General features: G+C 51.7%; 3 protein-coding genes across 3 annotated transcripts; all 3 read right to left on the reverse strand.

The window, feature by feature from the left end:
• Positions 1 to 2,736: 2,736 nt before the first annotated feature.
• DICSQDRAFT_155138 (uncharacterized protein) lies at positions 2,737 to 3,357 on the reverse strand. Its single transcript, XM_007365713.1, has one exon. It carries the CDS (start codon positions 3,010 to 3,012, stop codon positions 2,779 to 2,781), a length of 234 nt encoding a protein of 77 aa, XP_007365775.1. The 5' UTR covers positions 3,013 to 3,357; the 3' UTR covers positions 2,737 to 2,778.
• A 4,126-nt stretch (positions 3,358 to 7,483) lies between these two features.
• On the reverse strand, positions 7,484 to 7,690 carry DICSQDRAFT_60505 (uncharacterized protein; the record flags this gene model as incomplete). Its single annotated transcript, XM_007365714.1, has 1 exon — positions 7,484 to 7,690. A coding segment is annotated over one exon (207 nt), but the record flags the coding sequence as incomplete, so codon positions are not given.
• Positions 7,691 to 9,411: 1,721 nt separating this feature from the next.
• On the reverse strand, positions 9,412 to 9,815 carry DICSQDRAFT_170095 (uncharacterized protein; the record flags this gene model as incomplete). Its single annotated transcript, XM_007365715.1, has 3 exons — positions 9,412 to 9,537; positions 9,595 to 9,674; positions 9,722 to 9,815. The coding sequence occupies 3 exons, from the start codon at positions 9,813 to 9,815 to the stop codon at positions 9,412 to 9,414; spliced, it is 300 nt and encodes a 99-aa protein (XP_007365777.1).
• Positions 9,816 to 13,150: the final 3,335 nt, after the last annotated feature.

Below are 13,150 nucleotides of genomic sequence, written 5' to 3' on the forward strand. Positions count from 1 at the left end.
GCAACTAAGCACTAATTAGTATACTTGGTACTAGTTATAACTACTCTTCACTATCACTTTTTCTATAGTGCCATGTAGTGCCAACATGATACTATTATAGCACTACTGCAAATGTGGTCCTCTAATTTTCGCTATTTTGCACTACTGTAGTACTATTTTGCGCTATTTTAGCACTACTCATTTAGGGAAGACTCAAATAAGATGACAATCCTTTATTTATAGCTCATAGTTCTCAACTCAAGCATTACACACCTCTATAGCTGCAAAATCACCATGATAGCTGACTTATATTTGAGGGCACAACTCAACACAGAACTTGTTATCATGTATAGGATTAGGCTGTCAGCATAGCATTTATATCATGAAGCATACTCTATAGCACACTCCATATTATATATATATAGCCCTAGACATTACACATATGCAAGTTCCAGCAGGTAAAACTCAAGGTGAGGTGTCACCACTTTGTCCAAGTCCAGCAGTGATGGATATATATAATACTTGTGGGGAGGCACTATATAAGCTCTGGTGGTGCAGTGGCATAGAGCACCACCTCAGTACAGGTGTCATATAAAGGTGAGGTTCAAGGTTCAAGACTGGCTGAGCACATTTTTTTCATATATTTTTCCAGCACTTTAAATGCATCTGGGGCTTATAAACAGATGGTTTTGAGGTCATAGAAAGCATCTCTACACCAGTCAGAAATCATAGACCCACTCTATCCACTACGATCAACGTCTACTATAGCACTATTTCCGTCTACTATAGTGCTACTTTGCACGAATTTGCATTAATAGTGCAAAATAGTGCAATTATTTTTGGGGACCTCTCGATTTTGCACTATTTTTCACTATCCAACTACTGTGTCTATTAAGAGCTAATTTGTACTAAATAGGTGTAATTCGCAAAGGTGGTTTTTACAGATGCCTCAAGGGGTTTTGCAAAATCTGGGCGATTTGCAAAACCCTGAGCCCTTCCTCCCTTCCACATGCATCGCTCTGATATGTCAGACTCATAATGCTACACCCATTCTGATATCATCTGTCAACTTTTCGGAGCCAAATGGGCTGGAGGACGCCTTTGCGAGCAGGAGACATTTAGTTACACCTTTAAGCGAGTTAACGCCCAGCTTGATATACAGATCTTTCTTTGTCTCTTACTGAGAAAGTTCAAAAATCTTCCCGAAGGAATGTATGGGCGCATTTTCAATACAGAAATTATCCCCGATAGCTCTGAGGATGGGTAGACATCCTAGGGAAGCCATTTCTTTCAGGCGCTTACAGGTTTTGCAAAACCCCTTTCATGCAGGTACTCGGAACATGGCATCCCCATAGCTCGCGTTCAGCTCCACAGAATTTTACGAAACTTGGAGGACATATGATCGATGTAAGTCTTAGCAATGCCTGAAATTTGTGGAATACATAGGTCACTATTGCTGGAGAGGCAGGCGCCATCATTCCTGGCGTCGCAAAACCCCTGGAGGGATAGTACCTCGTTGTAGTCTCTACGCCGTACTAGCTCGGGCTAGGCTACAACGGCGCGACCTCCCGACGACTCCCTCTGCTGCCTCTTCGTGCCTTCAGGGGAACATATAGGAATTGCCGTGCTCGCCTGAGGGAACATGCACTCAGAATCTGACGTGGGGCTCGACTTGCATCTCGTCCGAGACCTCTCTGCACTACGTCTATAGCGCTATGTCCTGGCAGACCTCTATGCATTCAAATCGAAGCATATCCTGATCCAGACGCCTGCTCACCCCACAAATGCAAGCCCGTCTTGCATCCCTGCATCAGTAGAGAACGAGCCCGACGTCCGCGATACGCTATGCGCATGATCAGAGCACCGAATGCTTATGATCCTAGTTGTCTTCGTGCGCCTCGCGCCACTCTTCAAGACCCTCGCAATCGCCGCCGCGATGCCTTCGGAGAACCGCCTCTGAAACTCTCCGCTGTGCTGGCCATCGGAACAGACTATCGGCAGATATCGCATCCTGCTACTATATTTACTTCACCATTGCCATCGCTGACGCCGGAGCAGGACTTAGAAAAGGTCGGAGGCAGCACAGCCCGGCGGCAGAGAAGCGCGGAGGAAGGGAGATGGCGGCGATGGAGAGTGCGATGGACAACGTCACGAAGATGCGGTGGAGACGGTTCTTCGCTTTGGGCTGCTTTTAGAAGGTCTGCGGGCGGATGGATGGGCGAGTACAGCAGTCTGTACACGATCCCACAAGCGTAGATAGAATCTGAGTCGGAAGGATTTTGCGATTGTGGCTAGTGGTTGGGACACTTGTTTGAACACTGCTCAAACCGCACACGTAGACTTGTGGTGTCCGATGCATCACAGCACTGGTAGTCTTGACACGCATATGTCCATCCTAATGAAAGCAAGGCCGTCTCGCATGTTATACCTTAAGGATGGTACAGGTACAAGATACGCAGACGGAAACATGAGCCAGAATAAATTGGACTCGGACGCAGGCGACGGGCGGCGTTGACCGGCGCTTCATGTCGCGCGAGACCCTACCTGGCCATCCCCAAACACCCATATATGCGTGTCATACGCGCATGCGGACTCCCGCTTGGCGCGTGAAAAAAGAGGCTCACAGGGGGCAAGAGTGGAGGACATGCTCGTTCAGAAGGGACACATATCCAGTCCATACATAGCGATCGCCCTGTGTTGTCTGTGGGGAGGATGTTCGCGCGCACTCGCAGTCGTCCATGAATCATTCGATCGTTTGGGAGCATAGAATCCCGAGATTATACTACCAAAGTATACATGTCAGCATCGGAATCGACTGAGAAAGGCGTTCACGGTAATTGCGCGCCGCATATATGCTGGCTGCAGCGCATATCGAGAGCGTAGATGGGAATTCCGGGCAGGTCGGTACGGCGCGCGCAAGGCGGGTGAACACTGTGCGCTCTGCCCACCTGCGGCATGCGCTGCGCTGCGACAGACGTTTGCAGCACGACGGTTTGCATGCTGAAAACTTTGTAGGAAAGTGCTCACCGTCATTTATCTCTAGCCCTCGTCCTTGATGTGAGCTCCAGTGAGCGCAGGTGCACCCTTGTCCCCGCTTTCGTCGCTCGTGAAGCGCCGAGCGAGGTCCAGCACCGGCATAAATCCAGAAGCAGTCCAAGCTCGGGGAGGTCCGCTGGCTATTCAAGAGTCTTCGCTTCTGTTTGTCTGAAGGGACCCAGGGACTGAGTGCGCAAAAGGAGGTCGGGATAAGAGGAAGGCTGATGAAGGGCGGCAGATGCTGACTGGTTGAGCTCAGCGTCCATTGATACTTCCGCTGCAGTTGACGACAAGGCTTCACGAAGGCATAACGTCTATCGAGGAGAGTCGGGAGAGTCGGGCGCGGGGAAGAGCGATGGGAGATCGATAGCCTTAGTTGCGCGGACAGCGGGGCCGTCGATAGGGAGTGTGATGCTAACGATGTGGAGCGTGGTCGCAATTTGGAGATCGCACCCAAGGAGATTCAATTGAGCATTCCAAAACTGAGCTATCAACAGGGGTCCGAGTCATTCGCGTGCAGGCACGGGTGCTACTATAGACCAGAGCTCTGCACGTCAGCCATTGAGCATGAAGAAAGACGGCTTTGAAACACCCACTCGAGTATCCGCACAGAGTTTGTGCTGTCATGCTTGGGGGGGGGGGGGCGGTGCCTTGAGCTCTGTAGCTAGAGGATGGTGGTGTGCAACGAGCCGCGGCGTATCGAGCCGCGCATGTCCTGGTCCATCGGGCCCGCCACGGGGGCACGGGCCGGTTCCCGCGCGCATAGGTCTGCCACGTGTCTCTGCGCGAGCATCAAGCGCAGGTTAGGTGCAGCAGCTAGATGAGACTCACTGGTATCTCAGCTCTTCCTTTCACCCTGCTCTCATCTCTTCTACTCTGGGACCGCGCCAGTGCGCACGTCAGCACTGCGAGACTGTCTTAGCGTCGTCCTGAGTGCGCTCCCGGTAACGCAAATCGACATACAATCGGTCTGTCTAGGGTGGTCCCATTATCACCAGGTCAGTAGCGATGCGCGATACGCGATTGATAAACCTTCCTTCCCGATCCTTCTTACTGGCTACTTGTGTGGCTGGCGCTGACGGATGGAACACTGGGCTACCCTCTCATGCAGGCTGACATCGAACGGCGTAGCATACGTCCACAATCCTTAGCAGCTCTTCCGCCTTCTACCCCGCTGCTCAGGGCAAGCCCTCCTAGGGCGAACACAGGTACGACGTCGTTTTTAAGTGATGATTATGCTCGCGCACACGGAATCTAGTTCCTACCGTGGACCGTGACATAGCCCACTGAAGTTTTCATCGAGCAGGACTTCTCACTGACGCACACCCACTCCGCCACGAGCAACAGTCATAGCGACATTTTAGCGGCATTTCGTGCATCGGCACATTCGTCTTCCTCAATTACGCCGTTACGTTCTGGATGTCAGCAAGACGTGGTTGCGAATACCGTGCTTGATTGATGTAGAGACATGGGCAGAGCGGCGAGGATGTTCGTGTTGCACTCTGTGGGTACGTTCTCGACCCCAGCCACTAGCAAACATGGCGTTTGTGCGCTTTACGCCGACGACACGCTCACGATTGCTTTATCGGCGGTGGAGCGGGCTGGCTGAAGTGCATCTTCCCCTCAGGCGACGTGGCACTGGTGCTGTGCTAGCATCTTCTGGAACGGCTTTTCCTCCCGACGTTCGCCCCCTCTACGGTTTCTCCCTGCCTTCAGGAGAGCGCATTCGAACGCTCACCCGAAGAACTTCCTCTGGGGATCCGACATGGCGCATGACTCGCATCTCGTCTCTTGTGAGATCTCTTCGCTCTCAAGCTTCTCGTCCGTGGCCCCATCGCGCCAGGTTTTGGCCCCCTCAGTATCTTCAAGTCGAAGCACATCCCATACTCAGGCAGCTTGCTTTCCACACCGATGCAACTCTGTGTCACATTGCAGTTGCAGCTGTCGTCGCGAAAGCCACTTGCGCGAGGTTGTGGTCGGCGTCGAGTTCTCCACACTGCTGCGTTTTCTTACTTCCAGGAGAACATACAGGAATTTCCATGCCCACCTGAGGAACCTGCGCTCGGAATCTGACGTGGCGCATCACTCGCATCTCGTCCGGGACATTTGCTCTTTCCCGTTAGCCCCATTGCGCTACGTCCTGTCCAATTTGTATACATTCAAATTGAACTACATCTTGATCATGGCGCGTGCTCACCGCACAAATGCAAGCTCGCCTCGCATCCCTGCGTCAGCTACTGTCGTGACACACTGACATCAGGTCGCGAACGGCGTCGGGTCATGCATACGTCTCCGGCGTGGGTTCCGAGGCCCAGCAGGACACCCAGCTGCCAACGATACATCGATCTGAAGGCTATCTCGCTTTCAGAAGGCGAGAAGAGCTGCGGGTGTATCTCTCCCCCTCGGCAGTCGTCAAGAGCATGATCGACATGATTGCAGCGCATGAGGCTGAATACTACCAGCACCGTCGCAGAATCCTGGGGCACCAATCGTCTCGCTTGGTTGTCCCGCTGCGGACTGCTGTGGACCGCTGTCAATCTTGTCCATGCAGACAAACTAGTCATAGTGCTAGACCCTCCCCTTCCCCCAAACGAGTGGCATATGCTTGTTCTTGCATCCCGGCACCGTTGACGCAGATGCGCTCGACACTAAAGTTATAGAGCGACATTACTCTGGAGCGGTTGCTGTCCGACGTCGCCCGAAGACCGTCTCCCTGGTCGTGGCACGGCGGAACGTTGGATGGCTTTGGCCCTATTTCGTCCGGTTTTGCGCGATCTTCCTTGCGCTTGCGATAGAATATGTCAGTCAGAGTATCTGTTATGCTTATGAGTCTTGTTAGTTGCGGTTTTGTATGACGAGCTCCTTGAACACTGATCAGACTGATCTGCCGCAATACGATGTACAAACACATATGTCTGCCTCTCTCAGAACCATCCAGCGACGCGGGTCAAGCCAGAGAACCTAATATAAATGAATAAATACCGCTGTTCATTGCTGCGAAGGCAAACTACGGTCTCGTCCCGCTCGACATAGACATAGTACCACAACACATATAGATAACCCTGGGACGATTGAGAAATCAAGCGCGTATACATACCATCTGTAGGTCAACGAGCAGACAGTACGCAATCCATCTCACTTCTACAGTCCTTGTCGCTTTCCTCAACCCCATGAGCCATTGAGCCAGTCTACTCTCGAGATGTCTGAGTGGGCTCGTCAACTCTCTCCCCGTTGTCATCATCACCATGGTCCTCCTTCAAATAATCTTCAGCAGTGATTGATGCTCCGAGTGATCCAACGACCCGTTCTAATACTAGAGAGCGATTGAGGTGCAGCGACGAAATCTGTGAGGATGGTATGGAGCCAACCGCCCGGAGGCTAGCTGACTGTAGGTGGAGGAGGAAGCGTGACACGAGGATGGCAGATAGCCTGCATGGTTGAATGTGCATGCGACGAGTTAGAAGACACGGGATCGAGTCACAGATGCAATGGCCCACATACGGGGTTGTGAACTCAGTCAATACGCTTGCAGATTGTAGTGGGGCTACAGAGATCTATGAGACCCACAGTCAAACGTTGCGCTGGTTCAACTATAGATTGTGAATTCACCGAAAGTAACGTGAAAGCAAGATGTAGGGAATTAAGCACAGCGAGGATGCTGAATGATGAAGGAGTGAGATGCGACATGCCGCAAAACCACCCCACTCACAAGAAATAGAAGGTCCCTGCGTGAATGATATTGTAAGCATGTTACGCCTCGGCCGACACTAGTACTACTCAGTACGCACCATCCATTATCAAGACTCTAGATATCGAGCCCTTAAGCATGCCTCCGCGGTGAGCTGGATACTGGAGACCTAATGTGAACCAGGTGACACCTATGGCGAGGCAATCTGCTGCAATGACGCATGACCGAGAGATGATCGTGACTAAAGAAGCTGGTAAAATTGAGCGTTCAGGTAGACTTGGATTGTACTTTACATCTAGAATAGGTAGGTTGGGCTTCAGTGGAGTCTCAATCGGTGCTCTTAGGGAGCCTCACATTTGGGAGAGACCAGTGGACACATTGACAAGTGGTGTGCATCCAATGGGAAAGATGTTCTCGCCGGTCAGTCCGAGCCTGAAGCTAGCCTTTTAATGAATCAGTATCCACAGGATAGCAATGAACATGTCGGGATCCAATCTCACAAAGTTAATTCCGAGAGGCGCCAAGGATAGGCCAGCAGTGATAGCACACAGAGTTAAGCTCCTCCTGAGTGCATATACACGGATGGCTGTGAACGCTGGGAAGTCAAAATATCCAGATTTGTTCAAAGGTATCAGTGGATATGGGGTGCCCACCTGCGGGGACTATGTACGTCAAGTATTGAATGGCATTACTTCCCCTGGTAGATATGGCACAGCTGCATGGACACGATTGATTCCAGTACTGTGTAGAGTCCATTGGATTGCTTTACCTCTGGTGAAGTCAAGATATATGTAGATTCATCATTCCTAGCAAGAGCGGAGTACGTGCCTTGTTGGATATGCTCAATGCTGTTGCAAGGTCCCAAACCAAATAGAGCGCGGTCATGTACTTGTTGAGCCAGAACAAGATGGCTGCTCCTGTGATCTTCCGTCCCCAGAAACATCGGATTTCTTCACCAGTCGTGATCATTGAGTCGTATAAGAATACCACTGCCGAACAGATCGGTGAATGGATTAGCGTTGATTCTCAAGGGCATTCGATTGGTATGCTCCCGCTCAATAGGGACTGTACCTGTTGCAGCAACACCGCAGTAGTTGTCTGTTACGCTATGCGGTCAGGAGATCCATCGTCAGTGCCCGCAGTATCAGGTCCAGACAGAGGACAGGTCACGTACAAGCTAGAATACTCAGCGGCAAGCTGTCCCGTCTGTGAGGAAGCCATGGTTGCGATGGAGAGTCAGAGTGGCGCCGCGAACTCTGTGGGGTGTCTCTTCTTATATTGAGGAGACGTAATGTGGATTTCTGGTCGCCTCGAGGAACACGCCCTCCACCGCAACACAGACGACACTGTTATCGAATGCTTTGCACTCTGGTTCCATCTCTCGATCGTCTGATATCGAAGAAGCTGGCGGGCACCACGGGCGACGGGTTAGCGTTAAAGCAACGTCGTGTATGGACATCCCTTCGACCCTTCCGGAAAGCTTACAGCATTGGACAGCACTTGACAGCATCGGTCTAACCCTTCACATCGTGATCATTGTGTACCCGGGAGATGGACATTTTGAGCTACATTGATGTGGGTCTGCGGGGTGTTGCCGCGGAAGTTGAACTGGGACGGAATAGGAGTAAATAGACAAAAGATAGGCAATGTCAACGTGGGCCAATGTTAGCAAGAAAGACCCTGACCTCACCAGCGATAGAGTTGCTCAACGGGAAGGGGTGTGCCATACACGATCATTGCTAGAGCTGCGATCGAGGAATGACGGCAAGTATGTATACATAGGGGTGTTGAGGAAGTGCTGAGACGCGGCCCTTGTTTCTGAGAGTTCCGAAGATTTGAGGTAAAACAATGTATCAATAACACGGATGAAACAAACAGATACAGAGTCAGGAAGGCACAGGTACATTATCATACACGTATGATAGGGTAGAGCATCAGTAACCAAGCGCACGGGTAAAGCAGCGGCGAGACAGCCGGGTGCGCCTGCGAATAACACTGAGGAGAATAAGTGCCGAGGAAACCGCACTAACAAGCGCGCACAAGCAGAGGCGGTGGCACAGAGAAGCGACGCCACAATGTCCGATGGAAGATACAAGCGACGACTGCATGGAAGGTTCAGTCGTTCTCCATCGCCTCCTCGTATTTGTTTGTTCATCACGCTCAGTTCACGCGAAATCTGTCCCGAGGACAGCGGCAATGATCTCGGGTACGAGATGGAGTCAATATGGCTCTGACGACAACCGAGATACGATGCATGCCTTCTGAAACAGATTCTTCCGCACACCCTCGTTGCTGATGATCTGGTTCGAGCCCTAAAGTGCGCTACACGCGCCGATGATCAACAACCGTCACGCGATGCTGTCCATCTGAGAACGGAGCACTCACTTCTTCTCCTTCTCTATCCGACTACACTCGTTGCTCAGACACACCAACTGCGAGATAATCGTGATCATCTGGTCTGTCAACCTGTACCGCTTCTCCGGCGGATGTGTGTCCCGTCCCTCCCACAGCCCCCCGCGCCATCTTCGTGCTCGCCATCGTCCGCTGCCGTGATAGTAGTTTGGTCTAGAGGGGTGCGGGGCATCATGGGCATCGCCAGCGCGTCGCTCGCTGCTGAGGAGCCTTCCTGAAGTAACCGACACCGTCGGAGCCTTCGCCGCAGACGACGATCTTCGCACGTTCTTGGTGCCTTACTGCAAGAGGGAAGGTCAGAGAACGAAGGTGAGCGAGTGACGGGAGTGCGGAAGGGGCGTGCGAACTTCAGCGAGACCATGGAGCTCCCCGATGAGCGCATTCTGCCTGTTAGATAGCATATGGTCTTGCCGCTTGATGACCTTCGATGGAAATGTGAGTATATTCCATTCCAAACTTATGCGCACGGGGCAACGCACCATCATCGTGACCAACAGCCTCAGCCTCAGCCTGGAGAGGTTCTTGTGGTATTCCTCGAGGATGACCACCTTGAGCGCGACTTACGCGAGAATGGGCTTCAGCCTGGGCGGGGACTTCCCCCCTCACTTCCTAGTTCTCTTTCGCGGTCGCCTCCTCGAGCACGTCGATCGTCTTGCTCCAGCACCGGGTGTAACGGACGCCGCGGGTCATGTTCTGACATTAGCGCAGGCAGGCACGAACATGGACATAGGCGAAGACAAGGCGGGCAACGACAGGGGAAGGGACAACAGACGTCGGCGACACGCTCGCTACACGATCACAGCACGCAACACTCACTCTGCCTTTCCTCAGACAGCTTCCTCTTCAACGTCCCGCCTTCCTCCCCAACTTATAGGGCTATCGGCCGGTCTTGCGAACTTGACGTTCCATCCGATACGGAGAGTGCGGGCGGAGGAAGGGTCGTGGTGGATAGAGCGACGGAGACGGTGGCGGAGGGCGCGAGGATATCGATCTTCTTGGAATTGTACTTATAAATCAGTGGTCTAGGGACGGGTGTGTGGATGAGTACGACTGGGTGGGAGCAACGGAGATAGCAATCAAAGAGGCGTTCGGACTTGGACGGGGAGAGCGAGAAAGGGCACTAGCTTCACAACTCACACGACGTCCATGCAGCGAGATTTTGAATCACCTCATGACAACACAGCAGGACACCGTGCACGCTCAACACGTGAAAAGGAGTTGTGCTTACGGACATGTCACATCCCCTCGTCTCAATGCTAGCTCCATGTAGCGCAGGCTCGCCTCCGTGTCTGATTTTGCCTCTCGTTCCGTCGTGGGCGATGTCAGGTACCCGCATAGCAAGCATGGAGTTGATTTGGGGGCTGCTCGGGTGGTAACTTGGGGTCATTGGCTACCAGTACTACCATAGAGCAGAGCCTGTACGTCAGCCCTTTGAGCATGTATGGCAGACGGTTGTAGCGTACTCACTCATATATCCGAGGCTGATTGTGCTACCATGCTGGAGGATCCAAAACCCTGAGACTTGCAGCTGGAAGATAGTAGTGTGAAGTTGAGACTCGGAGCCGCAGTGTTCGAATCGCGCTCGCTCATGGGCCCGCCACGGGCCGACTTCCCGCGCCGTCTCTGCCTAGCGCCAGTATCTGGTCTGATCCGCCTGGACACAGCGTTGTTACGGGTCAAGTCAACGGTCATGACTTTTAGACGACGGATGACCGGTCACTGTGTGACCCGGTCATGACCACCAGTCAAAAGTTAGCACGTGAGATCTCCGGCATGTCCGAGGGAGCGTTTTGACGGTGGGCTATGGCTCGGATAGGCTAAGTGCGCTGAGGCCGCGAGTTGATGAGACTGTCCGTTATTCATTCCTATCCTTGACTTTGAGCATGCTACTACCCCATACTCTGCCATGTTTGAGCTGCCAACCGACAGAATGGTCGCCTACGGATGCCAGATCAAAAATTAGTACATAGGGAATAGAACTTGACCAGGTGCCTTTGTTGTGGCCACGTCTTGACCATATGATTCGTCAGAACAAAATCCTATGAGACGCGTATTCTTGCAGTAACAGTTGAGTATGCAACATGGAGCTATGATTTCATTGCTAAGTAATGACAGAAATAAGTGTAAGAGATACAGTGTATGAGGCCATTGTAACGACTGAAATGACAAAGGGAGGGAGTATGTAGACTTTGTGGTCGAACATACAAGACACTGAACACCCACTATGACAACACGACCTCATCCTAACAACAAAGTCGTCTGGCTCGCGAGGAAGAGCAATGTGCCAAGTGGTATCACAAGCGATATCGCCCACCCGATCTACGAGCGCAAGCCGTCTCCACCGCCAGGCGTGTTGTGCGTCACGGAAGAAACCTGGTGCTCCCCTGTGCCCGTCGCGATGTTTGAGCACATTGTCCGCTTCGGGCTCAAGCTGCGGACCACACAAGCGCTTGGTCGCCTAGATCACGTGTTGACCTTTAACTAATCATCATGACCGGTCAAGCTGGTCAAAATTGGTCATGGCTTCGGTCATGACCGCGGTCATAACAACGCTGCCTGGACATGCAACCGCCCTGTCGACTTGGAGTATGATGCTCTTTCTCTTGCTTCGAGTTCGTCTTTCCAGTTCCAGCCCCACTCAATAATAGGCATATCAGCACTATGGGAGCATAATTTCGTCGGGCTATCTGAGGTTTTGCTCCTGCGGTACATTCCTCGACCCCCAAGCGCACATCCGAGTCACGCGATTCTCTTCAGGTACAGCTGGTTGCGAAATTTATGCCCGACCAACTCCGACGCAGTTTCGACCACGGAAAAATCGAAAAAATCAAACAATTCATGCACTCGCGATTCTGCTCCCCTGTGTTCTATAAACTTTCCATAACCCCCATAGCAGTGAGTACGAGACCTCACGAAATTGAGTGGAGAGCGTAGGACTCCTGGTTCCCGACTTGTGCCCTTCGAGGGAAATCACTAGAAGCTCCCTATGGGCGATGAGGTTTCTTGCTCAGGCATCTGCGCACCGCCTTGCAACATCACTTATGAAAGTATATGACTCATTTAGAGTAGGTTTTGTGGGTTTATAGGAAGATGTTACACATTCTCGGCCAGAGCAGCAGGCAGTCTGCCTCCTGGCTCTTGCCAGCGCATCAAGCGCCGGAAGAGGTTCAGGCATCGGTGTATCTTCGTGACTCTTGTGCGCTTCAATGTTGTCTCCCCACTCTCATATCTGTAATAGAGTGTCTATATAGGCTCATGATACCTTTTCGAAACCAACTTCGTCAGCAGACACCTCATAAACTCTTATGCAACGCCGGTAGAGGCAGCGTTTAAGTAGCATGTTGAACTTGGACTTATCTGGTCCGGACTACACGAGGCTATGCGTCTCCTAGCGCTTAGCTGTAGTCGCTTATGTAGTATGTTACCATATTTGGGAATCTCTGCTCGTGTACTATAGCTATGCTTCCGGACTCTTCTGGTACTGTCTAGGACAATCTGTACTACTCCAGAACGGTCTAGACAGGTCTATGCCTTACTCATCTCTTACTCATCCTATGGTGCGATACATCGCAATTCTTTCACCATCGTATTATTCATCGCACTATGGTACATGTGACTAACCACTCTTCGATTAGTCATGGACACTTCTCTGTAGTATATAAGGACTTCAGATTGCGTCCTCCCTCTTCAGTCTTTCCTTACTGACTGAAGAGTGAGTACTTCGTTATATCTACCTCTAACTTGTAGTTACTTACTTGATCCTTTGTAGTCTTGCTTCGACTCTAGGTACAGTTGGTTACTGCAATAAAGTCTTTCCTTACTGACTGAAGATCTTGCTTCGACTCTAGTCGGATCTAATCTTTGTCTTCACAGCCCCGAGTTTATCAACACCCCTCCGTGAGGTTCGCCATGCGTCAGTGGCCTGTTTCTGTAGTTCTGTCAGATGGGTCAGCTTTGCCTTGGTAGCGCTTATGGGGAGAGGGTTCCGTAGCAGTCGTGGGAGGGTGTCACAGCTGACGAGCTGTGCCACCAGAA

This window comes from Dichomitus squalens (genome assembly GCF_000275845.1).
Source record: "Dichomitus squalens LYAD-421 SS1 unplaced genomic scaffold DICSQscaffold_14, whole genome shotgun sequence".
In the NCBI taxonomy this organism is placed as follows: Eukaryota; Fungi; Basidiomycota; class Agaricomycetes; order Polyporales; family Polyporaceae; genus Dichomitus; species Dichomitus squalens.

Excerpts from the sequence above, each read along its gene's own strand:
- DICSQDRAFT_155138 (XM_007365713.1), bottom strand. The coding sequence starts at position 3,012 with ATGACGGTGAGCACTTTCCTACAAAGTTTTCAGCATGCAAACCGTCGT.